Source organism: Myotis daubentonii, chromosome 3 (genome assembly GCF_963259705.1).
Source record: "Myotis daubentonii chromosome 3, mMyoDau2.1, whole genome shotgun sequence".
Classification (NCBI taxonomy): Eukaryota; Metazoa; Chordata; class Mammalia; order Chiroptera; family Vespertilionidae; genus Myotis; species Myotis daubentonii.
This window is the reverse complement of record NC_081842.1, coordinates 200,717,922-200,743,620: the sequence shown is the minus strand read 5'-3', so window position 1 is coordinate 200,743,620 and position 25,699 is coordinate 200,717,922. Positions and strand designations below refer to the sequence as shown.

Genomic DNA, 25,699 nt, shown 5'->3' with positions numbered 1-25,699 from the left:
CTACCCCCAAGGAAAGCTGACAGGCCTCTCAGTCCATCCCCTTCCCTTCCTCCCCCAGGTCACCTCCTCGGGGTCCCTGCATGTGGTCTCTTCCTTCCTAAAACCCAAACCCAAACCTGACCCTGGAACTCCACCGCCCAAACCCTTCAAAGAGTCCCCTGTCCCAGGATAAGCCCGCACTTCTGGGTGTGACATTCAAGGCTCCGTTAGGTCTCTGGATACCAGTGAGGGGAGCCCAGCTCACACTGCCTCGGGCTCTCTGCCGACTTCACGCTCAGGCAGGCCCGAAGCGGCTCAGCTGGGAGGAAGGAGGCAAGAGGTGGAGAGAGAAAGCATTATTGGAGAATTTGATTCCTAGGTCCAACCACTCCTAAGGCCAGGAGTTCCTGGGCTTTTCCTGTATGTGAACCGAGAAGTACCATGACCACCTTTTAAAAAAAATAAACTCAGTTCACTAAGGTTTCTGTTACTTGGAACCATCTCCTTCCTATAATGTCCTTCTTGACTAAAGTTAGACAAGGTGGGCTTGCAGCCGAAGAGCCTGAAGGTCCCCAAAGGCTCCTCCTGGCCCAACTGACCCAGGCCCTCAGAGGCCACCAGCCTCCCTCCAGCCCTCCACACTGGCAGCGAAACAGGGCTCTGGACCCCAGCTCCCCTCCCCCACATCCACAGAGGCCAACCGTATCCTGCTACTTTTGCCTAGAACAGTGGTTCTCAACCTGTGGGTCGCGCCCCTTTTGGGGGTCGAACAACCCTTTCACAGGGGTCGCCTAAGACCATCGGAAAACACATATATAATTACATATTGTTTTTGTGATTAATCACTATGCTTTAATTCTGTTCAATTTGTAACCATGAAATTGGGGGGTCACCACAGCATGAGGAACTGTATTAAAGGGTCGCTGCATTAGGAAGGTTGAGAACCACTGGCCTAGAGCATCCTGCCCCACTTGGCTTACTGCTGCCCACTCATTCTTCACTCAACTTGGTGACGCTTCCTCCAGGAAGCCTTCTCTGACTGCCTGACTCCCCTCGGACTTTCCCTGTCATGGTCTTGGCTGTTCCTCCAACTATTATAATTAGTTATGGGTCTGTCATCATCCACCCTACACTGTGGGTAACTGGAGGCAAGTCTGACCCATCGCAACACCCCCAGTGAGCATCTGGATTGGGGTGGGTGCTCTCCAGGTGCGTGGAGTTCCCACCTTACCTGGGATACAACATGGTGTTTACATGGCCCATGATTTGTAATCGGAAACAGTGCCAAGTCATGACATTCCCCAGCTGGACATGCTCCCCGTGAGTCTCTGGACCGAACAGGTGTGTGTGTGTGTGTGTGTGTGTGTGTGTGTGTGTGTGTGTGTGTGTGTTGAGGGTGATGGAGCCCCGCCTACTCCGTATTTGAGGAACCACATCAGCCCAAGAGAAGCATGTTGCTGCTTTATTGGAACTTCTTCCCAGTCACACACAAAGCAATTTGGTGAGGTGTTGGCGCAGAGCCTCTTGCACCGCCCTCTCCTCTGCACCCCCCAACACACCCCGAGAGCCTGCCCCTGTGGCCCAATCTCCACCTTTGGGTCAGCTCCCTCGGGAACCCCCGTTCTCAGGGAAGCAAGCAAAAGAGGGGGTGTTGGGCCAAAACCTTCCCTACGGCACCACCAACGCCAGCCCCCATGGCACGGTCTGCACCCACAAGGGTTTGCTTGTTTTGACTGAACTAACCTGTGGGTTTAGTCCAACAAATGGATTTGCCTGATTTCGAGGCTGAATTTCTGCTTGACCACAAGCATCGGGCAGAACCGGGTCACTTACAAACAGATTGGCGTTGGAGGGACTGAGCTGAGGAATGGACTGGTGGCTGGTTACTAGGGGTGACCGTGGTCGAGGCGACCCATTTCACGGAGCCCACTGCTGTGTGTCTGCCCTGACCACGTGTGACTGATCGTTGACGATGACAACTCTTAAGCAAAACAATGTGTGTTCGAAGGACTGTCCGATGACCAAAGTTACTGCTGTTTCCTGGCACTAGCTATTGAGTGATGGTTTGGCAACTGTCTGAATTTTCATTTGAATTAACAATTATTCGGCCACTCGGAATTGGCCAGAGTGGGCAGCCAGTTATTGGATTGGATTGGATTATCTGACATTTTATTATTGAAGTTATTCCCTATCCTAAATTGACTGGGTTAGCTGACTCAATCATTATTTAAGCAAGCTATTTGAAGAAATTGAACATATGGATTTGGGCGGGGGGCAGCGGGGGGCTAATTGATGATTACTTCAGGAAATTGCTGTGTGAACTGACTACTTACAAATCAGTGCGACAGACTGTTGCTGTTTGACCAAATTATTTTACTGAACTGACAAGTGTGTGTGTTTTCATTCGTCAGCCACTTGGTTACGCTGGTCAAGCTGAAAGTTATTTAACCAAACTCAACGAATTTAGAATGACCACTTGTTTAAACAAACATCAAAATAAGCCAAGTGTTGTTAGAGCGAATCTCTGAGAGACCCAAGGAGTCCTTTAGCCTAAAGGGTTGACCCCATTGTGAGCATCTCCCAGGCCCCACGGGAACAGCAGGCCAGCGAGGGGTACACAAGCAGATTGTCCCGAAGTCGGCTGGGTGGCTCTCCCAGGCACAGGGGCCACCAAAGCGAAGAAGGAGCGGATTGCGAGGCAGCTCCGCCCCTCCCAGCGCCAGGACTGGGCCTGGCGCCGTCACACCTCGGAGTAGGGGGGCGGCGTCTTGGGGGGCAGAGACACAGCTTCCTCGTAGGACGGCAGGACCACCTGGGAGGGACAAAGATGAGGGCTGAGGACCGGCCAGAAGGAACCACACCTCTGACCAAAGGGTGCCGTGGCTGGCGCACCTGGTGGACCTACTATGTGCCGGGCCTGGCATGCACCCCACAGGTGCCATTTCTGCTCCTGTGGTGAACAGGCTTGTCTCTGCATCAAGCCCCCTCCCCTGCATGTTGGACGACACACACATTTTCCCTGGGAAAACGTTCTCATCCATCTGCTTCCAGAAGGATTGGCCCCATCCCTCAGATGGAGCGGGTGGACAAATGACCTGGACGGGGCCCCTCAAACTAGGATTTCATCCCCCATGCTGTGTATCATCACTGGTTTGGGCATAGGCTTGTGCCCCAAGCTGGTCCAATCTAACCTGCTTCTGGGACTGCCTTTCTGCTGGGGGTTGCCGAATGGATGGGATGTCAGCCTGGGGATTTTGGCAGCGATTTTGCCACCATGAGGAAAGCGCTGCCTGAAAATGGAGCCCGCACTGAGGAAAGGAGATTCAAAAGATGGGAAGGATCAGATCGCATCTGCATGCCGGGACTCAGCCAGACAGACCTGGGTGAAAGGGGGCCCTGACCTCCAGGAGCGGACAGCAGAGGAAGAGACTTTCAAGTTCTGTGAACTGACACGTTTTCTTTTTTAAGTCAGATTACGTTGGCTTTCTGCCACTTGTAACCAAAAAAAGTCATGACTAGTACAATGCCCATTTTACAGATGCGGAAAGTGAGCCACAAGTCATTTAAACCAGCTGTCCTTTTCCCATCATTTCTCCTACCAGCTGTTGCGAAGGGCACCTTTCCCAGCTAACCTGAACCCATTGACAGTCTAAGACTTGGTCAAATGTCCCCTCCTCCAGGAAGCTTCCCTGACACCCCAGACGAGACCAGCCGCCTCCCCTGCTCCCATGGCCCCTGTACACCACACTGAGCTGCAATCAGATTTCTGCGTCTAGATTCACTCTGGACTATACCCTCCTCTCGAATGGGGTGGCGTCTTAGTTTTCTTGGTACCCCCGGGGCTGAATAGGAGGCCAACAAAGAGTAAGAGGCAGGAAGTACTGGATGCGTGCCTGCACGAAAGAACCCTGGATTACCAAAGATCTTCAGAGTTCTTCTGGGCCAGCCCTCATCTTACAAGTGGAGAAACTGAGGCACAGCAAGGGAGAGAGACCTCCCCATATGACAGTGGGTGGCAGAGCCAACACTCCCGGAACCCCCCAGGCTCACCTTCGGCAGCATCTTGGAGCTGCTCTTCTCCTCGGCCGAGTTCATGCATTTGATGAGTTTGTAGCATCGCCACACGCACTTGAACATGTAGACCTGGAAAAGGCCCAGGTCAGGCTGTGTGATGCTGGCCCTCCTCACTGCCCCAGCAGGCCTGAGACAGGTGCCGGGCGCTTCCTGGGGAGCCCCAGCTCACCCCAGAAGGCAGCATCCTGCTGCTGCTGCTCAGACCCCTCTCTGGTTGAGGGGGCCTTCACCTGCCAGTCCTAAGTACTCCAGGTGTCCCCCTTGTCACTACCCCACAGACTCAGCGTAGGAAGGGGTTTTTGGGAAGCTGCTGAGCCACCCTCAAACCCCCTGCCAATATCCTGCAGACCCCCCTGTTCACCCCGGGGGCCTGGGAGCTCACTGCCTCCTGAGATGGCCAAGCAGATGACAAACCAGTGTAAGCATAGCATCCCATGTTTGTAAGTGCAGAAACTTATACGTGCAGGGGTGTCTCCCTCTCAGGTGTGGTAAGCCGGTGCTTTCTCTCAGCAGTGGAAGGAAGGCCTGGGGAGATGATTCCCAGGGTGGGGAGAGACGTTCCAGGGGCATAAGCAAGGCACAGCGGCCAGCAATTCCCTCTCTGCCTCCTGAGGAAGGAGAAAGGGTCCTGTCGGCTGGAAAGTCGCCTGCTTCCTGGAGTCTCATGATGGGGACTTAGAGGAGGCACAAATCAAGGAAATGAATTACAAAAGAATGAAATATGCATGCCCTCACCCTGGTCAGAGAGTGTGCGGGAGGCAACCAATCAATGTACCTCTCTCATCAATGCTTCTCTCTACTCGCCTCCCTCCCTCCCTTCCACTCTCTCTTAAAAAATATCAATGGCAAAAAAAAAAAAAAGAAGTATGAAGGGCCAGGGAAAAATCATGTAAGTGGAGGGAGGTCAGTGAGGCAGAGTGAGGGGGCCCAGAGAGAACCCCCATCCAAGGAGGCGAGGGGTGAGGGACGGGGTTGTATGGTGGGGTTTGGGAAGTGGTAAACCCCCACACTGGTTCCTCCGAGCCTTCCGGAAGGTTCTCGGTGCATCACTCATGCGCTTGGACTTTGAGGAGAGGTGACAGGAGGGCAGTTCTGTCTCCAGGTGGGATTAGGTGAGGCCCCAGATGCTCGGGGCCTCTGATGACAGGGGCAGCGACGTCTGCTCACACCCACCCACAGCAAAGGCAGGGAGGGAACGCCGGTCACGCGGGGCTGGCCCTGAGCGTGACGAGGGGCCGCTCGTCTTCTTCCTGCTCATCCTCAGCTTCCCAGTTCCTTCGCTGAGTGTGTGTTACTTTCACCATCCGATCAGAACGCTTTTGAAAGCCCTTTGACGTTGAGTCAACGTCAGCCTCCCCGTGGCTTCAGGCCACAGTGCGGCCTCCAGAGTCCCCGTGAGCGTCCTTTGAGAATCTGGAGACTGCGATCATGTGCCCCTGGAGCCATCTCTTCTCCAAAGAAATCGCCCTGGTTTCCATGACCCCCTCAGATGGCAGAGTTTTCTTGCCTCTCCATCCTCCTGGTGGCCACCATCTCTCTAGGGACTGGGACCTGAACTGGACTCTGTCCTCTGGTCTGACCACCCCAACTTCCCTCCCCGCCTCCAAACAGTCCCCCGGCCTCGCCGCCCCTCCCAGAGCCGCGGAGCAGGCGCTGCTCACCTTCAGGATGAGGACGGTGATGAAGGCGACGGAGAAGATGATCATCATCTTGACGAACTGGTTATAAGCCATTCCCTCCTGGCTGGGGAGGTAATTCTGCAACAGATGTGGGGGCCATGTCAGTGCCTCCGGCCACACGTGGAGGAACCGCAAACCTGCTCGCCGCACACGCAGGAACACGTGTGGCACAGCCATTCCCCTGGCTGGTCCTGCAGGGACCCTGAGAGGCAGGTGCTACTCACCATCAGCCCCTGTGACAGGGGAGCAAACCAAGAGAAGCAGATGCAGCCCCTGCCCGCCCAGCTGGCCCTTACCTGGCGGTGCACCCCCACCCCTGCTGGCGGTGGGCGTGCCCTTCTCTAGAGCAGTCTTGGCTGATAGAACCACCTAATCCTGAATCGCCCCCTCCCCTAGGGGCAGCTCACAGCAGGACTAACTGGTGCCAGGCTGCTGATCACAGTGGGATAAGCCTCTACAGCAAGCATGTCAAACTCGCGGCCCACAACGAGTATTTTTGCGGCCCAGCCAATGTAACGGTACATAAGAAACATTTTAATAAAAACTTCATAACTTAATTTTTACAATATCCTGTTATACGTAATTATTAATAACGAGCTACAACGTTCGCTAATGACTGATGACTGTAATCGTGTTGCATTCATTTCTCTTACGCGCCTTACGCACAGGCGCACCATTTCTCTCCACTAATACCAGCAGCGAATATTTTAGCAGCCGATGGCCGCGTCATTAGTCTTGTACTGATTTGTTTGGTGTGCGCAACAGGAAATATTTCGCTTTCAGAGAACAAGAAAAATAGGTTAATTTGTGCAGTCAGTCAGTGTCTGGTAAGTTCATGTTCAAGAAAAAATATTAATTTTTATTAAAATGTTCTATTGTTTTATGTTGACGATGACTCGTTTATTTCAGCCCTTTGTGTTCAGCATGTCTCTATCGAAATGAACCTACGTTTCTATGAAAATTGAAGCTTTTGTTGTTTTGCGGCCCACATAAACTTACACCTTGTTTCTTTGGCCCGTGTTAGCCTTTGAGTTTGACATGCTTACTCTATGGCGTTTGCACATGTGTGCACACAGTCATTGACACTCCCCCCTTCAAAACTCGGAGCTCATTTCCCCTCCCTCGAGTGTGGGCCAGACCTAGGGCCTCCCTTCTCTCAGAAAACAGAAGGTGGCAGAGGTGAGGGTGACCTCCGAGACAGCAGTGTTCTCCTTGCTCTGCCCCTGGGACACTCACAGGGGAGAGAGAGGCAGCAGCCATGCCATGAGGATGTTCAAGCGCCTTATCCATGGGACACAGGCTGCGGGATGGAGGCAAATGGCTGACAGACACATGAGTAAGCCATCTTTGGGGGGGATCCTTCAGACCTAGCCAAGCCCTCATCGTCTGCAGCCCCATCCCCATCCCGGTTGGGACCTCATGGGAGACCCTGAATCTGAACAGCCCAGCTAAGCCCCTCCCAAAGTCCTGATCCCCAGCAGCTGAGTGAGATAACGAGCGGCTCTTGTTTTAAGTGGCTGTGTTTGGGGAGAACTGGTCAGGCGATAATAAAAAGATTGTGTTACTTCTGTGGTGCAATGCACACTGCAGGGCTCCCTCTGCTCCTAAAGCCACATGGCTGCCTGGCTGCTTCCCTGGTCTACCCTGCCTCCCTCTCCTTTTCTAGGTTCTTCCCGAGCACTACCCCTCAGTAAATCACCCGTAAAAGAACTCTCCTCCCACGCTCCACTTCTCGGGAGCCCAGCCCAGCCTAAGCCCTGAGGCACAGAGGGGGGAAGCAACGTGCTCAAGGCCACACAGCCAGCGAGGGGCGTGGGCCCTGGGCCCGGACTTACCATGTGGTTCATGGACTTGAAGTTGAGATAGGTGGGCACTTCCATGTAGGAGCTGCAGAGAGTGAGGATGCTCAGGCAGAAGTCCAGCAGCTGCAGGGTCATCACTGGGACCTTGGAGGGGCTCTTAGGGGACAGAGCCAAGGAGGAAGACAGGCCGCAGTTAACCCCCAACCAGAGGCCCCGGACCTCTGGGGCACGTGGAGGGCCCTCGGCCCAAGAGACTGTCTCGGCTACAGAGTACAGCAGCCGCTAGTCCACTGTACCCAGACAGAAAGGGATGCCCATTGCTCAGATGTGCGTGCCAGGGGCAGGTGGCAGACACTGGGACCAGAGCCAGGGTCCTGGTCCCCTTTCCAGGGCTCTTCCACAGCACAGCCCCCCAGTGTTGCAGGGAAAGCGTGGAAAGCAGCTTTGGGGAGCCACCTCAGTGAGTGGCGCCAGCCATCAGGGGTATCCCGCTGTGTGTGCTCAGCGTGGCTCTAACCGTCGTCCTCTCTCTTTAGAACATGGCTACAAGGAGGGACAAGGCCGGGCCGGGCTGAAGGGGGGCTGCGCCCTTTCCCCTGCTGTGGACGCAGCCTGGCTGGCACCCTCGGTACACTTTCCTCAGTCAGTGCTGCCTGGGCTTAGTGAGCAGATGGGAATCCCAGATCCATTGCACAGAACGAGGAACTCTGGGATGCTCTTCTCAGGGACTTGCTGAAGGTCACCAACTAGGAAGGGGTTCCGGGGGCTCCCCGTCTCTGCCTAAGCCCCTCCCGCCTCCCCAGGCTGGGCGAGCTGAGGTTGGGGCTGGGTACTCACAGCCTGGCTCCGGGAAACAAACTTGAGGTAGGCAGGCAGCTCCACGTAGGAGCCCAGCAAGGTGAACAGGCACAGCAGGTAGTCCATGATTTGCAGGGACATGAAGGGTAGCAGGTACTTCTCTCGGTTCTGAAAGGCGGGCCCAGCGCGGTCAGGGCGTCCCTTGCACACTTCCCCGAGCAGCCTGGTGTCCCTGTGCGCCCACTCACGGCAGCTCCCTCCCATCCCAAGTTCTTCCATCCCCCGTGACTCCAGGTGCTGTCCCCTGAGTGACGCTCTGGGGATGGGGAGAAGGCAAGACCCTGGCCCTGAATGCAAGGAGCCTTGGAGTCCAGGACACACAGAACAGTCCCCACCTACAGAGGGAAGTGCCCCAGGGGTGCTAGGAGCAGGTTCGACTCAATTCCCCTTCAGGAACTCAACCAGGATGGGCCATTTCATAGATGAGAAGGGATCAGAGAGGACTTCCTGGAGGAGGGGGCACCAGGTAGATGTGAAAGGACGGAAAGGGGGAGGGTAGTGGAGGCAGAGGAGCCAGCCTGCACGAAGGCCCTGAGGGGGTAAAGGCCTTCCTGGGCAGGCGCTCCTGGGGCCGCTCAGCCATGGTGGGAGCCCAGGAAGGCGGAGGCTGAGCTCCCTCTCCTTCAACTGAAAGCAGTGACCTTTGTGGGGCCTGGACCACCTCGGAAGCCACAGGTGGGACAAGATCACAGAAAAGGTGGTTTTTGGTTTCTCGTGTGGTTGTCTACAATCGCTCAGGAGGTGGCCAAAGCAGCCCAGGCTGAGTCTCAGAGCCTCCGGGGACGACCTGGTCCCTTCTTGTCACCGGGCCCTTTGCCTTTCTGCATAACCCCCCGGGCACCACCCTGCACAAGGGGGAGCCCATCCCTGGGGTGCAGGGCTGGGAGCTGGCATTAGCCAGGGGGCGAAGGTGACGCCTCATGCAAGGTGGGAGCATTCCAACCTGGCACCACACCGTGGCTCCCTGTCCTACCCTGAGGGTGCCAGGCCACTGTCTGCCCAGGAAGGCCCTGCTTCCGGTCCGGCTTCCGCCTCCCTGGGGCTGAGGGGCAGCAGGTTCCTCTTTGCAGGAGGCTGAGCCACAGCCTCGCTGTCTCATCCACTCCCTGATGGAACTGAGCTGGCCGCGTCCACACCCTCCCCTCTGCCTTGGCTCCTCTTTGCATTCTCCCGCTCCTCACTCCTCCAAACCACTCTTCCTCTTTTCTCTGCTGAAATTCCCTGCCTCCATTTGCATTATAAAAGGATGTGGGTCACCAGTGAAGATTTCTAGGGTATAGGTGGGGTCTCCCAAAATACCCACCTCCCACGTCTCAGCAGCCAGTTCTGCCCACCCAGTGGGTGTGGCTAGGAGAGAGTAGGAGGGCAGCTGGGGCTCCCCAAGTCCTGGTCCCCGCCCCCATGCCCCCTCCCCAACAGGGCTCTCACCTTGACCACACCGACCAGCAGGCTCACACTGATGACAAAGAGCATGGCGATGAGCAGGAAGCTGGAGATCAGGTCAGCTGAGAGGCAAGGAGAGCAGTGAGGGACCGGAGGTGCCCGGGGAACCCCGCCGGGCTCCAAGGACCACACTTTGGGAACCATTGGTGTGGGAGCATGACAGTGAACAAAGAAGCCCGGGCCTCACCCTCAGTAGCTCTCAGTCTTAAGAGGCTACAAAGATGCAAATATAGCATTTCAGGGGACACAGCTGAGGTGGGGGCGGGCAGGCCGGGTCTGCTTTAACCAGGGTGAGGACTGGGAAGGCCTCGAGGGGGTGGCCTGTGAACTGAGTGACAAGGCGTTCAGGCAGGGGCCTGAGACAAGGTGTGGTCAGGGCAGCTGGGGCTCGGGGAGCCAGGGGAGCCTGGAGGAAGCCGGGAGGGAGATTCAAGTGACCCCTGTGGCCAGCAGGCCGGCAGGGGCTGTATTCACGCTTTTCTTCTCGTGTGATGGGCAGCCGTTGGCAGTGTAAGCAGGGGAGTCCTGCTGTCACCTTCTAAGCTGGTTAGGTTTGCAAAGCGCCATTCTATCTGCGCCCACACCTGGGGACCCGGGCCAGGCGGGTGGAATAGCCCCATGTGCAGATGAAAGATCTGAGGCTCAAAGAGGGGAAGTGGCAAGGCCTCAAACCCCAGCCAGTCTGCCCCCTGCCAGGGCCCCATCCCCTCTCCTTCCCTGCTCCCCTGCTTGTCCCCTGGACCTACCAATCCTGAGGTAGCCCGTCCGGGAGAATTTGCAAGCGGCTTTGCCGTGGGCCACCTCCACGGAGTGCTCGATGAACAGCAAGACACTCATGATCTGGGGGCAGAACAGAGCAGGAGTCAGCCGGGGTCTGCACCGCTCCCCCTCCAGCCTCTCCCCCCTCACGGGTGTGCAGTCGGGCCTGTGAGGAGGGTCCCGGCGGAGATGGAGGGGCAGGTCAGTAGAGCATCCTGATTCAAAGCTCGGCCTGTGCAAGCTCATGATCCATGTTCTTCCTCTTCCCAGCTGAGTGAGCTGGGGCAGGTTACGTAACCTCTCTGGGCCTCAGTTTCCCCCTCTGTAAAGGGCGGGTACTGTCGCAGCTACCGTAGGAGGCCCTTAGACCAGTGGTTCTCAACCTTCCTAATGCCTTGAATACAGTTCCTCATGTTGTGGTGACCCCCAACCATAACATTATTTTTGTTGCTACTTCATAACTGTAATTTTGCTACTGTTATGAATCGTAATGTGAATAGCTGATATGCAGGATGTATTTTCATTGTTACAAATTGAACATAATTAAAGCATCGTGATCAATCACAAAAACAATATGTAATTATATATGTGTTTTCCGATGGTCTTAGGCAACCCCTGTGAAAGGGTCGTTCGACCCTTTGAGGTTGAGAACCGCTGCCTTAGACCCATGTTCTCATTAAAGTGGTACCTGGGACTATTGAAGGGCAGCCTTGGAGAGAAGGTGGGGGCTGAGACTGGGTCTTTTCTAACGACAGGCACTGGACATCATGGGATCTTGGTCTCAGCATCTGAGCACCAGAGAGTTTCAGGTTCACTGAGTCATCAACACAGGTCTGGGAGCATCTGACCCATGAACCCCCTGCGGTACCCCCCAAAACCCATCCCTCCTGGCCCATCTGCCAAATGAGGACAAGAACAAAACTGCCTCACAGGGTTGCAGGGGGGGCAAATGGGATGTAATTCACTCACAGAGCTGGCGGATCACAAGCACTTAGTCTGTTTTCTATCATTATTATGGTTATCCCCATTGGATATAGGCTGCTGTGTCTCTCCTGTTCACTGCTCTGGCTGTTTTATTTGGGGAATAAATGAATAGATGACTGGATGGCTGGATGGACGGACTAATGAACCCCATCCCCTCAGGGGACCCCAGCAGAGAATAATGGAGAAGGGCACATCTGCTGGGCGTGAGTATTGAGGTGGCCCAAGCAACTGAGGAAGTCCAGCCACAAGACTGCAATTTGAAAGGCCCTTGGGGGTCCCCTTGCCCATGGCCTCCACCTTCCAACGCAGGAATCCCGGCGGCACAGCCTCTATTCAAATGCTCCCAGCCACGGGGAACTCAGCATGTTCCCTCTGCGTCCTTGCGGCAGGCCTCTGCCCTGCCCCCACCACTCACACCATCCTCTGGCACCATCCCCCCACAGCGAGAACAAGACGATCTCCTCCGCGCAGTCGGTGTCCTACCTCTATTGATATGGCCTATGTTTAGATCGGCTTCTAGGCAGCCCTGCCCTGGCAGCTCATGCTCAGCTGACAGGCAACCCGACACCACCATCTGTTTCCCCCTGGCTGACTGTGGTTATTTTAGCTCAGCAGGTCTCGGTGGGTCTCTCTGCCATGTTACATCCTGTTCAGTGGGGCAGGAAGGGCCAGCACAGAGGAGTAAAGCAGAGCTGGACTCCAGAGCGAGACAGAGATGGGCCTGAATCCAGGTCCCTGTGTGACCTTGGGCAAGTCACTTCACCTCTCCGCTTTCTCATGGGCAAATGGCAATCCCCGGGTCCAGGAAGGAAAACAGTGCATTGTGTTTGCAAAGAACTGAGCTGGGGGCTCGGCAAACATCGCCTGCTCTGGGCTGATTTCTCAGGGACGCATGTGAGCTTACAGGGTCGGTCAGGCAGCACCAGGAGCGGGGGCCAGGGGCCGGCCGGGAGCTCGCTCCAGCTGCCCCTCCACCCGGGTCACCAAAGCGGCTTTGTCTCCCCAGGAAGGTGAGAGCAGCCCAGAGCGGAAGGCAGACATGGCGGGGCCTGCGGCTGGCACCCATCAGAAACAGCCCCGAGAGAGAAACGCTGCTTCCTCAGCCCCTCTCCTCCCAGTTTCACCTTCAATGAAAGAAAGAGAAAGGGAGGCAGACGACAGCTCGGTCTAGGACAGAGCAGGGAACAGGGCCCCGTGAGGTGCAAGCAGAGCCCCCCAGCCCTGGGCGCGTGCAGGCAGAGCACAGATGACTCACAGCTGGGCTTAGAAAGGCCCCTAACTTTCCACAGAAGACACCGTCCCCCACCCAGGTGCGGCACACGAGGCTTTTCGAAGTCCCGAGAACCCAGGCTTGTCTGAGATCTGGAACGAAGCTCAGAATCAGACCATCTCAGCCTCCAGGTGTTGGCAAGAGCCTGGTCCACTTATTTTATAAGCTCCCCCTGCTTGTTTTATGAACTCAGAGAGGCCAGGTGGCCTGCCCAAGGACACACAGCAAGTTGGGGACAGAAGGAACTGAAGTCCAAGTCTCCCAGTGCTGTCCTGGTGCCTCCCCACCAGGCCTGCAATCCTGCCATTAGCACCCCAATCACCCCTCCCGGAGGTAAGGGAGGGACGTTTGTACAACCTGACTCCATCCACTGTGGGCCACTCACACCATCCCAGTGAAGGGACGATGCCTAATCCTCCCCCCCCCCCCCCCCCCCCGTTTCAAAGATGAGGACGGTGAGGCTCAGAGAGGTCCCAGGCTTCCCAGCTTGTCATCTGGAAGGCCAGGATTCACACCGAGGCTGAAGGGTTTGATTCTCACCCCCTCTCCATGGTCCTCCCAGCATCCCCCGCCTCTGGCTCTGCGAGGCCTGCTCCCCGTCCCCTCACCCAGGTCAGCGCCTCAGTGGAGTCAGAGAGGGATGCCTGTCTCCTCTTCCTTCTGGAGTCCCCTCCCCCTCCCGCAGCTTGTGTAAGACGCAGCAGCGAGCACCAGAGCAGGGCACCCTGCGAGATGGTGCGCCCCCCATCTTCACCCATTTCACCTTCTCAGCATTCCAGTACGAGCGGCATTTGCCGTGTGTCCTTGGGCAGGCCACCTAGCCTCTCTGAGTACCTGGCTCACCTACAGCATTTGCTGGGAGCGGCCTGGAAAACCCAGTGGGTGGAGGAGAGGATTCTGTCCCCTTTCACCAGATGAAAACCCTGAGGCTCCGAAAGGCAAGAACCAGCCCCAGGTCACAGAGCCAAGCAACCTGAGGGCCTGACTCAGACCCTCCGTGGACCCCTAGCCTTCAACAAAAGCACCCGTCCCCAACCCGGGAGAAAGAGAGGAGACTCCGCAACCTAGAAGGGATAGAGAGAACTTGACATTTATTGAGCAACTACTGGTATGCTCAGATCCGTGCTCACAGGTTTGCACCACAAACTGCCAAACGCTGCAAGAAGGGCAACATTTTCCCAGCGTTACAGAAGAGGAAGTGGAGGCTCCGAGAAGAGAAATCACATGCTCTGGGTCATGCAGCCCAGCGGGGATTTGAACCCTGGTACCTGTGCTCCCAGGGCCCAGGGCTCCCTCAGGGCCAAGTGGCTGCTCCGGGGCCCAGCCCCAGGTGCCACCAACCCTCTGCCCATCCTCGCCCAGCCCCGGAGACTCAGAGCTCAGGACACAGCAGCTAGAGCACGACAGGGGGGCCTCCCCCACTGCCTTGCTGCTCTCCTGCCCTAGCCAGGTCCTGGCTCCTCCCTGGCCTCGGTGTTCCCCTCCGGTCAACGAGCAGAGTCAGGGCCACTGGGGCGACTGAACACAAGAGAGTCAGGGCAGTGGAACTTCTGCAAATTGTGGTGCATCACACCCAGGCTCCAGCCCAGAGCTGCTCGCTGCTCATCTGACCGCCCTCACTGCTCCACCCAAGCCTGGAACCAAGTCGTTTGCAGTTTCGGAAAAGTACCTGGCTTACCTACAGCATTTGCTGGGAGCGGCCTGGAAAACCCAGGAGCCCAGATTTCCCAGGCCCTCCGCTCTGCTCACCTCCCTCCATGCCTGCTACCCTCACCCGGTTTCCACCTGGACACAGCACTGCCCTCTCCCTGAGCTCTGAGGGCCTGGCTGGGCTGTGACCCACACCTTCCTGGAACAGGGCTTCTCCTACAAAGCCCAGGCAGGCAGCATTCCCTCACCCACTGTTCCTCCATTATAGCATCTTCCCTCTCACTATTCTTCAGTTCTACATGGGGAAATCATGTGGTTAAGAACTGGGTGCTGCAATCAGATGGTCCTGGGCCTAAGCTGAGTTCTAGGCCCTTAAGGAAGCCACTAACCTCTCTGAGCCTCAGTCTCCTCATCTGGGAAATGGGTGTAATAACCGGACCTGCCCTTGTAAGGCTACTATCAGGTCGAATGGCAGCTGGCACAGAGTCAGCACTCCCTACGCGGGTCAGTGTTCATTAGCTCGTGTGGGTTTTCATTCTTTCCCTTCCAGTAAATTCTCTCTGAGCACAGACCACGCCCAGGCCCTGGGTAAGCCACAACCCTGGTTGGCAGGTGTCACAATCCCCGGGGGAACCTGATAAGTGACCAGTGTGTTCAGAGCCATGACAAGGAACACACAGGGGTTGGGGTCCCTGATGAAGGAGTGATCACCGCTATCTGGGAGGGCTTCACCAACAGGAAAAACTTGAGCATGCTCCTGAAGGATAAGGAGCCGTTTTCCCGCAGGGAAAGGAAGAGGGACTAGCATGTGCAAAGGCCTGGAGCCTGGCAGTGCAGGTCCAGGGGACTGGGCCGGAATGCCTCTTCCCTGAGATGGTACCGGTGGGGAGACGGAGCTCAGAGAGAAGTAGCCAGCAGCCCACGGTCACGCAGAAGTCTGCTGCAGGGCCAGGACCAGCCTCCCTCTTCCTGGGGCCTCGTCAGGGCTCAGGCTGCGTGACTGAGTCAGTCCTGGCCGTGGCCAACCGCCCTCACTGCCGCCCCCGCTCTCCATTCCCCTTTTTACCTCTTCTCTCTGCTTCTCCCTGGTTTCTGTTCCCACTCCCACCCCCACCCTGCTCCTTCTTTCTCAGTCACAAGCGCAACTTCCCCAAGCGGAGCCGTGGGCAAGTGGCCAGCACGCCAGGGCACGCTTGTCTGTCTCCCTGGTGGCTGAGAAGCAACCAAGGGCTTCGGCTGCAACACAGGGGTTCGAAGGAGGAGAGGGCAATCGGGCTGCGGGGGGACGGGGCACTCCTGAACGTGGCCACAGCCGTGAGGAGGCGAGGCCACAGCCGAATGTAGTGGAAGAAGTGTGGTCGGGTGGGGCCGGCAGTGGTGACCGTGCTGGGAGGTGGGGACGGGCTTGCGTGTCGCTGGGTTTGGTATGGTGGTAACAGCAACGATCATGTGAGCGGTGATTATAGAGGTGACAGTGGATGTGGCCACGGTGGTGGTGATAAGGTGACGCCGGTAGGTGGCGATTAACTGCAATGATCTCACACACACACACACACACACACACACACACACACACACACACACGGCCTTGCCATGTGACATGGGGGCGGTGATGAAGACGATGGGGACACTGGACCCCTTCAGTTGGGGTTCAAATGCCACTTCCTTCTCTAGAAGGTGGGCCCACTCTCTTGGACCTTCTGGGGGCGCAGAAGCCAGCCTTTCAGAAGCAGACAGAGACACCCCCTCTGAGATTTCAGGGGCTAAACTTGACAGAGACAACCCTCAGTGGGCCCCTGCCGTGTGCCAGCAGTTCGAGGGCACAAACCCGTCCGTGAACTTCTCTGCCTCCTCCGAACAGGTCTGTGAGGTCGATAGTCCCCCCACTTTCCCACGAAGAGAGCGAAGTCAGGCCAGGCTTGTCCTCCACACGTCCCCCACTGATAACACAGCCTGCAAGCCGGGCCCCCAGGGCACACCCTTTCCTGTCCTCAGCCTGACCCTCCCTGGGAGGCCTGGGGGCTGAAGGGCTCCTGCACGATGAGGCCTCATCATTACTGTTGTCAACCTCAGCCTGAAGCTCAGTCTTCTCAACCTCCCAGGCTCACCCTGTGTTCCCTGGGCACCCCCCGCCCCAAGTTTTCTGGAAGGAGGAGAAGAGAACCAGATGCGTCAGCGGCAGGAGGAAGCTCCCCGCCCCCACCCCATACTTCCTGTCGCAGCTAATCAGGGGGCACGGGGTGGGGGCCATTCCCCTGCAGCATTATCTCCGCAACCACATCCCCAGCAGCCCAGATACCATCGCGACACCCCCTCCAAGAGCGGCCACCCCACCTGCCCAGAGCCCGCTCCTCTCCAGGCTGCCGCCTACTGTCCTCCCATCTCCGTCCCCTCCACCTGCCGCTCTGCTCCCCTGGGCCGCAGTCCCCGCGTCGGCAGAACAGAGGGAAGGCATGCTTTCTGCCCTTGGCCTCTGCCCTTCCGGACCTGCCCCGATGAAAGAAGGCAAAATGGCAAGGAACGGACGCAGAGGGTCAAGTTCCCGGCCCAGTAACTTCCAGGGGCCTCCACATGCTCGGGCGGAGAGTAGGTCAACAAATCTCCTTCTATGGCCGCCACGCAGGGGCCTGACCTGAGCCCCGTCCTCCTCCTCTTCTCGGTTTCTAGGGAAGTGGCCCGCACCCCGCGGTCTATCTAATGGTGAGCCATGACTTCCCTGTTCCCATTCAGAGCAAACCGCCCCCAGACGATAAGCATCGCTCTCCCAGCTGAGCATTTAGGGGAGGACAGGTCCTCCGCTGAACGCCGACACCCGCGCTCCGCCCCCGCCTCTCCTGGGAGGCAGGTTCTGCTGTCAGGACTATTTGCCCGCATTTTGCAGGGGGAACGGAGACATGTCTTCCCCTGAGGGCTCCGTGTTAGTAAGAGCAAGGTTCCCTGAACAAGAGGCGCAGACTCCCAGCTGTAAACCGAACGGGCCGCGGGGCCGTGGTGTGGGGCGCAGGGAATGCAGTCGCACCATCGCCATCACTCCGCTCGGTGACAGGCCGCCGGTTGCCAGACACCTGGCGGTGACGGCATCATGGGCACAGCCGTGCAGAGACACTCGCTGAATGCCCGAAGCCAATGTCATACGCATGTCAGCTGCACTTCAGTAAAGATTGTTTCAGAGAAAACAGCGATTGGGACAAGGCTCCCGGACATTACAGCTGATGCTCCCCCACCCTGACCCCTCCGCCAGCACAGTCTGGAGCCGCAGAAGAGCCCGGCCTCTCTGAGCCTCAGTTTCCGCCTCTGTCAAGTGGGGGCTCTGGTGGCAGCTGCCATTCCGGGGCGCTCAGTAGGTGCCAGGTGTGTCGGCCACCTGCTTTCTTTGGAGTCTCCGAACGGCTCTGCAGGTCATGGTCACTGAGCCCCATGTGACAGGGGAGGAAACTGAGGCTGGAAGGGACACACTGGCCCCGGCGCGGGCTGAGGACTGGAAGGGCGGGGAGCCAGCAGGCTCTCTCTGCACAGCTCCCTGTTCAGCTGCACGCCTCACTGGGCCTTCTGTGCCCCCCTTCCCCCTCCGTCAAGGCAGGGTCCCCTGGGAGACCAACACAGGCCTCATTGTGACCTCAGAGCCAAGTCCTAGTTCCAGACCACTGCCCCCACTGCAAACGACAGCCTCACTTCCTGGGAGCTCGGGGACAGGGTGGTGACTGAGAAACCGCGGCCCCCCAGCCCTGCCCTCCGGCCGCAGGCCAGTCCGAGCCGGCCCCGGCCCCTGCATCAGGAGGAACCTCTCCCAGGCTGGTGCCTCCCGCAGCGGAGGCCTTCTGACAGCGGTGAGTCCCTCCAACCAAGGCCACCCCCGGCGACTGGGACCACCACCGCCTGCCATTCCCAGAACCTCTTCCTGCCCTTCCTTTGGGCCTGAGAACCAGGACGCTGGGGAGAGGATGAGGCCCAGGCTGGGGTCTGGGCAGCCTGGCTCACCTCACACAGGTGACTGGCATCGTCACTCAGCCCAGCAGACCTGGTGCAGCACGAAGAGCCCCCTTTGCCCACAGCGGGCCCTGCGTGCCTCTCCCATTGGCCTAGCGGGCCCAGCCACCCAGTGGGCCTCCAACGTTTTATAAGCTGGACGGTGGGGTGCACACCCCTGAGATGAGGAGCACAGCTTGTTTCCTCAGCCATGGTGCTGGGGAGAGGCAGAGACCCCATCCCGCACCATACCGCCCCGCCTCCCCACCCCTGCAGGAAGGGCCCAGAGAGCCAGGCCTCTCGCCCCACATGGGGACATCAGGTGTGGAGGCTTCTGTGCCCCGCACGGGGGCATCGGGCGTGAAGGCAAAGAATGGAACAGAGCCTGCGCTGGGGCTTTCACGTCTGGCCGTTGGGGCCTATTTTAAGGCCCCAGCAGCTGAGGTTTGAAAAGGAGCGCGGCCTCCGTGGTCTGCTCTGACCAACAGCTCTGGGCACTTGCCTGCCAGCTCCCGCCGCCCACTCCAGTGGGGCCACATCAGCTCAATACCTTGAAACGGTTACCCTGGAGACAGGGACTACTAGCCCCATTTAATGGATGAGGAAACTGAGGCCCAGCCAGCAAAGACGCCTGCCTGCTCAAGGTCACATCGAGAGCAAGTGATGCAGACAAGTCTGTGATCTCTTCTATCTCAAAGTGGAACCGAGAGGAGCCCCTGGAATTCAAAGAAGAAAAAATTCGGGGCGGGGGCGGGGGGGCGGGGGAGAGGCTTCCTGGAGGAAGAAGCTTCCTGTGAGCTGGACCATAAAGAAGAAATGAAGGGCATCCAAATACTTGGCCACCCCTGGCCCGTGAGCCAGGTAAAGAGTTCATTTGTTCACTGTCTGGCTTATCCCACACACCTGCGTGCCAGTCGTGGCAGCCCGGAGCAAGGCCCTGCTCACACACACACATCTCCCCGGGGACCTGGTACAAGAACAGAGAACCTCTGTTTGCTCATCTGTAAAATGGGAGCATTGGGCCAAGCAGAGGTCCACCATTTTAGCTATGAAGCCTGAAAGGAGCGAGGGCCTTGGTCCAGTCCCACCGCTTCCCACCACCACCCCTCACAGCCACCCCTCCCTCCAGCCCAGCTTGATAAGGTCCCGGCAACACATGGTCTCCCACCTCCAAGCCTTTGCTCAGGCTGTTCCCTCGCCTGGCACACCCTTTCTTCCCCAACTTCCCCAAGCGAAGTCCTGCGGGATTTAGCACTCAGGCCTCCTCCAAGAAGCCTTTCCTGGAGGCCAGCCTCCACCAGGGGCTGGGCTAGGACCCCGCATCTGCACCCCATTACAGCGCTGTCATCCGTCAAAGTCACAGTCACAGTTTTTCCGGGACAGACTAGAAGCCCTGAGGGCAGAGGCCAGGAATGAGTCGGTTTGGGCCCTGGCCTGGGGCCGAGCGTGGAAAGTGAAGACATGTATCTGTACTCACTAGAGACTCTTGGCCTAACAGGGGCCGCCTTGCTTGAGTTTCTTTTTCCAATTTAAAAAGCCGTACACTCAAGCAACCAAATAAACAAGGTAGCATTGGATTATAACCCAAAGTATAAAATAAATAGCCAGGAGGCCCTGCTGATAAAAACATCAATCAGCCCTTTATTTACATAATAAACGAGGAGAGCTAACAACTGTCCCAGGAGGAATTTAAAATAATTTATGTAGCGACTCTGCCCTCAGGGAGGGGAGCACACCTCCCCCTCCTGGAGTGTGGGCTGTGCACAGTGACTTCCTTCCCGAGAGCGAGAGCGGGGCGGCGGAGGGGGAGGGGGCGGTACAGTAACTTCACCGTGGAAAAGGCTGCTGCCAGCACGCAGCCGGTGATCAAGGTCAACAGTGGTGTGATGCGATGATGTGCTGAGAAGGCACTTTACCTCTGCGGCCTTCCTGACAGGAACACGTCCCTCAAGTCCAGCCGCGCGAAAACGGTCAGGCGAGTCCCTCTGAGGGATATTCGATACAGAGCATGGCCAGGCCCCCTCACCACTGTCAAGGTCATCACAAGCGAGGAAAACCTGAGACACCGTCTCAGCCAAGAGGAACCGAAGGACTAAATGCAACAAGGGAGCCTGGAGGAGCCCCCAGAACAGAACGGGGGCATCGTGGGACAGCGGAGGGAATCTGAATAAAGGACGGACTTCAGTGAATAACAGGGGACGGTACCAACTCATCACCTGTGACCAACGTGCCTTCTTAATGGAAGACGTTGGCAACGAGGGAAACCTGGTGTGGAGTGCCCACAAACTCTATCCTCTGTTCAAAACTGCTCTGTAAACCCAAGCCATTCCAAAATAAAAGGTTCTTTTTCAAAGCAGTCATGCCCGTGGTGCCAGATGGAGAACAGAGAAAAGCAGAGACCCATCAGAGCTCACAGTCCTGTCACCAGAGAGGACCAGGGCCAGCGCGTCCTCCCCTCCTCGCCCTGTCCTGTTGCTACAGCCTTGAAATCACAGCAGGTGTGAGCTCTCCCCCAGCCAATGCACTTCTAATGGAACTCAAGGTCAGGGAGGGCCATACATCTGGGCAGAAGGATCTTCCAGGGCTCCCCACCTCCGACCATTGACTTGGGCCGGGTGTGGGGTTGCCAGACAAGCCAGGACCAACGTGGCCACGTTAAGCAAGTCCTCTGACTCCCCTACCTGCGCAGTCTGGGTTAGAAATCATCTGTGACCCAGTGAATCTTCCACCCAAACCCAGCGAAATCCTGGGGAAGGCCCGCCAGCCATCGGACACCGGAGGGTCCTCCAGTAATAAGGCTCCCTGTGACTCCATAGCGGGCAACGCCGACCCAAGGCACCCAGGGCCCGATCTAACCCTCCCCAGAGGGCCCAGTTCTACGAATAGCTCTCAATACGCAGGGTTGTCACCCTTGACTGGCTCCAGATGAAGACGAACTTGGTGGTTGACACATCTGGGCGGCGGCTTCTCTTTTTCCATCCAGATGTTCAAGGCCCTGACAGCACATCTGCCACCGACTGCTGGGTCCAGGAGACACCCCGTCCCTGTCACAGAGGGGGCAGGAGGAGGACACCCCCTCCCACTGGAATCCACTAAGGACCGCAGCCCAGAGACGGCTGCTCGAGCCTGACATACGGTTTCCAGGCTTCTACTCATCCCTCCTACTCTAGAACACCCCATGGCTCCCCGTGTCTCACACATAAAGTGTTTCTCAACTGAGAGGACATTGGCAACGTTGGGAAATATTTTTGGTTAAAAACTGGAGGGTGCTATTGGCATCCTGTGGGCAGTGGCCATGGATACGGCTAAACATCTGACAACAGACAGTTCAGTCCCCACAACCAAGAGTTCTCCAGCCCCAAATATCAGCAGTGAAAGTCCAGACTCTTTCGCTGTCACTCCCAGCCCCTCCTACCTCCTGCTCCCCCACCTGAAGCTGCCAGGTTGGTCTGTGTAGTGTCGCCTGCACAAGCCTCTGTCCTTCAGCCTCCACAGCTCGGCACACCCCTTCTCCCCAACCCCTACCCCCCACAACTGAACTCTATGTGCCTCTGCCAATGACACCACCTCCCAGAGGTCTTCCCTGATCGTTTGCCCGCAGATCATCCTGCTCCGTGGGCAGGCACTGATATTACTTAATGTCACGTATGTCATGTCACTGACGTCATGTACAGGTGAGGACCTCAGAAGAAACCCTGAGATCGCAGAGCCCAGAGTTTGTTCCTGCCCAGGCGGCCTGCAGGTGGGTTCGGCTTGGCCTGCACGGGGATTGTTTTTCTTTTTACCTCGAAGCAGTCACCAACATGGCACCATCAGAAGATAAGACATCAAAGCTGTGCTCCCTGCTTCTCTAAACATCAGGAGAGCCCCCGCCAGGGCCACATTCCTTCATGGCAACAATCGGCGGAAACAGAGAGCAGCTGCCAGCGTGGACCCGGAGCAGGGCCCAGCCCCCCCCCCCCCCCAGACATGCACTCCCATGACCTGCCTGGCCCCGGAGGCGCTGGCGTTTGAGACCTCGAGCCAGTCCGCACCCCCTGCACACCCTTCATTGGACAAAGGGAAGCTGAGCCTGGAGAGAAGCTTGTCCAGGGTCACACAGCCGGTCCGTGGCAGAGCCGGGGTGAGGGTCAGGGGCTGCCTTCCACGGGGCCTCCCCCGCGGAACCACAGGGATCTGCCCAACCTCAGAGCTGAAGGGGCCATAGGACTCGGTGCGGGGACAGCCAGGCTGCCAGGCACTTCGCTCAGAATCACTCTTGCGTTGGCAGAAGCCAGGCAGGGCGACCTCAGCGCGCCTCCCCAAGCCAGCGTCTGGGGGCTGCGGCTTGACTGCAGGTGCGCGGGCAGCACACTCCCCGTCTGACACCCTGCTCACAAGGCAGCACTGGCCTGGAGATAACACTCTGCCCCTCCCAAGCGGCCTGGCCGCCCAGAGGTGGCTGTGATGGCCATTCATTGGAGGAGGAACCTGAAGTCCCATGAGGTTAAGCAGGCAGCCCCAGGCTGCACAGCCAGCAAGTCGGGGGGCCAGGACTTGCACCCAGAAACCTGGATCCAGAGGCCGTGTGCACTGAAGAGCATCATCACCCCTCCCAGGCTGGGCTCCTGCGCCCGCCCGGCCTGCCCGCCTCAACAGGAAGCGGGGCAGCCAGGCCTGAGGGCAGAGCAGCCCACCTCAGCCTGCGGTGCGGGTGCGGGTGCGGCTGGTTTTGAGGAAGCCCTTCCAAGGCTCCTGAGAGACTGTTCCCCACTGGCCATGAGTCACCCTGGGAGGAAGGCGCCTGGGCCTGGGGGGCTGGGCATGGCTTGGAGCTGTGGGGCGGAGGAGGGAGAGGAGAGGGGGAGGGGGAGGGGTCTGGATAGGACAGAACGGAGCCCCAGACCTCAGCCACTAAGATGGGGGGCCTCTGGCCCCGGGGGCTCTGACTCCCCCAGAGTCAAGGCTCCACACCGGGCAGGTGCACACCAGCCTCCAAAGTGGAACCGCAGGGCCTGCTCCCCCCTCGGGATGCCCCCCCCCCCCCCCCCCCCGCCGAGAGACTGCGCCCGCAAGCCCCCTGTTTGTTAGCACAAGGCCTCAAGTTTCCTGAGGAGAAGGCCGTGGCTGGCCGAGCTGTGAACTAAGAGGACTCCTTCCTTCCTCCCACGAGGAGCACAAAGAGAGATTCCCGCTGGTTAGCCGGGTGGCGGGGAAGAGCGGGCCATGCCTGTGCCTGGCCCACGTCCTGGCAGCACTCCCAGCCCCCGCTTCTCCCAAGAGTCCTGGCTCCCAAAGCACTTTCCCTTCTGGGGTTCCGTTCGCACCCGGTCGACCTGGCGGCTGCTTTCCTGTCCCATTTTACAGCGGGAGGGACCGAGCTTCGGAGAGAAGGTGAGTTACGTTATCTGGTGACAAGGACCCCTCCTTCCACCACTGCTCTGCTCGGGCGGCTGCGACAGGGTCCCCTTCCCCCCCTGGGCAGGGAGGGAGGCTGACACCCAAGCAGGAGCCCACAGAAAGGTGGTGAGCAGCTGCCGTCAGTGGCTGTCCAGCTGGAGGGCTCAGGAGACCAGCCCCCCGCTCCACACACACACACACACACTCCCTCGGCCGCCCTGGGCCTGCCCACACTCACCACGTGGTAGATGGCCAGGGCGGTGGTGGCGATGCGGACGTTGAAGCAGCAGCAAGTCTGGCGGACGGCCGTGCTGGGGGCCATGGTGCCGCTGTCCCCTCCTCCGAGGCACTGAGGGGAAGAAGCCCAGCTCCCGGGGCAGGACAGAAAAGGGGAAGCTGCGCTGCCCTCCTCACTTCCTTCCTGCCCCTCAGACAGGCAGGGGCCCCCGCTGTCACAATGGGGCGGGGCCGCTGGGAAGGGCCACAGCCCGCCTGGGAGGGGAGGCAGCTGGCCCCTGCCACTCCCAGAGGGGGCTTCCCGGGAAGGGCAGACCCTGCACTGTCCGCACCTGCCTACCTTTTCGAGCCGCTTCGCCCGTCCCGTGTGCTGGGTGCTCACCGCCACCCTCAGGAGCAGGAATTGTCGCCAAGCCCATTTCCAGACAGAGAGACAGAGGTCCAGAGAGGTCAGGCATTCACCTAAAGTCACACAGTCGTTCATGCTGGCTGCAAAAGTAACTATTATCTACTCATCCCTGCCTGCTCCAAGCCTGCGCCCGGGTTAATCCTTTCGCCCTCACCTCCGCCCTTGGAAGGAGGTGCTCTATTATCCTTGTTTTACAGATGAGGAACCTGGGGCACAGAGATGGGAAGTGATTTGTCCACAGTCACACAGGAGCGGGTGGTGGGATGGACACTTGGACCAGAGCTCACTGTTCCAGAGGCTGCCCCTCCAGCCTCCCTGCACCCTCAGAGAGAGGCGTGCTCCTCCTGAGCCATGTCCAAACCCGAGCAGAAGAATAATTACTAAGCAAATCTTCCCCCTGGGTGTCAGGCCCTGGAGCTAGGCTCTTCCTACGGCTGGGTTAGTAAGGCCTCACAGCAATTAGGGACACCTCAGCCAGCCCACCCCCTTGTGGGCTCAAGGCCCCCGTGATCACATGCAATCAGGGATGATTTTTTCACCTCACTCTTTGAAAAGGTTGAAATTAATAAACCATGACTTCAGGGAAGCAACACTGGGATTTATACTCCCTCTCGGATGATAAATGATCCATATCACAATAAGGGAAGGGAATAGGGGGCACTTGCAAGATGCCGGAAGGGAGTCTGCTCTGCCCAGATGCTGAGCTCACTTGCAAAGTAAGACTTCTGGTGGAGAACCCTGCAGGACCTACCACGAAGCCCCGCCCACACAGGAGATCATGGAGTTGGGATTAGCCACTACGGCCGCCCATCATTTCTGCCTCAGGAGGGGTTATGAACGGTCTCTAAGCTTCCCTCCCTGGACAGGAGTTTCTCTGCTGGGTCCATAAAACTCGTCTGGTGGACTTGACCAAAACTTTCTGCTTGCCACCGAGGCCAAGGGCGTCTGCCAGCTCGGGGCTCCTGCAGATCCCTTCCCTACTTCGCTCTCAAGCCTGCACATTTTTCATCGTAGGCTTTGCTGACACGAGATATTGTAGGAAGGTGGTACAGTGTAATGGTTAAGCACGTGGACTCCAAGGTTCACGGCCCAGGTTCAGGTCCTGGCCCCTTCTGGCTGGGCAGCCAACACAGCAAGAAAAGTCCTACTTTGCCCAAGAGCACGGGGACCAGAGTGTCTGGAAGTGAGGAAGGAGGGCCAGCAGGGCCCC

The 25,699-nt window shown here is 57.9% G+C and overlaps 1 protein-coding gene across 1 annotated transcript; it reads right to left on the bottom strand.

The window, feature by feature from the left end:
- Positions 1 to 1,423: 1,423 nt before the first annotated feature.
- On the bottom strand, positions 1,424 to 24,239 carry LAPTM5 (lysosomal protein transmembrane 5). The gene is made up of 8 exons (XM_059690470.1): positions 24,082 to 24,239; positions 10,582 to 10,675; positions 9,821 to 9,897; positions 8,372 to 8,500; positions 7,568 to 7,690; positions 5,715 to 5,810; positions 4,030 to 4,122; positions 1,424 to 2,791 (listed from the first exon to the last, which is right to left on the bottom strand). The coding sequence occupies exons 1-8, from the start codon at positions 24,163 to 24,165 to the stop codon at positions 2,720 to 2,722; spliced, it is 768 nt and encodes a 255-aa protein (XP_059546453.1). The 5' UTR covers positions 24,166 to 24,239; the 3' UTR covers positions 1,424 to 2,719.
- Positions 24,240 to 25,699: the final 1,460 nt, after the last annotated feature.

Excerpts from the sequence above, each read along its gene's own strand:
- LAPTM5 (XM_059690470.1), bottom strand. The coding sequence starts at position 24,165 with ATGGCCCCCAGCACGGCCGTCCGCCAGACTTGCTGCTGCTTCAACGTC. Across the intron at positions 10,676-24,081 it reads CCCTGGCCATCTACCACGTG|ATCATGAGTGTCTTGCTGTT; the intron begins GTGAGTGTGGGC and ends TTCTGCCCCCAG. Across the intron at positions 5,811-7,567 it reads TCAAGTCCATGAACCACATG|AATTACCTCCCCAGCCAGGA; the intron begins GTAAGTCCGGGC and ends CATCTGTTGCAG.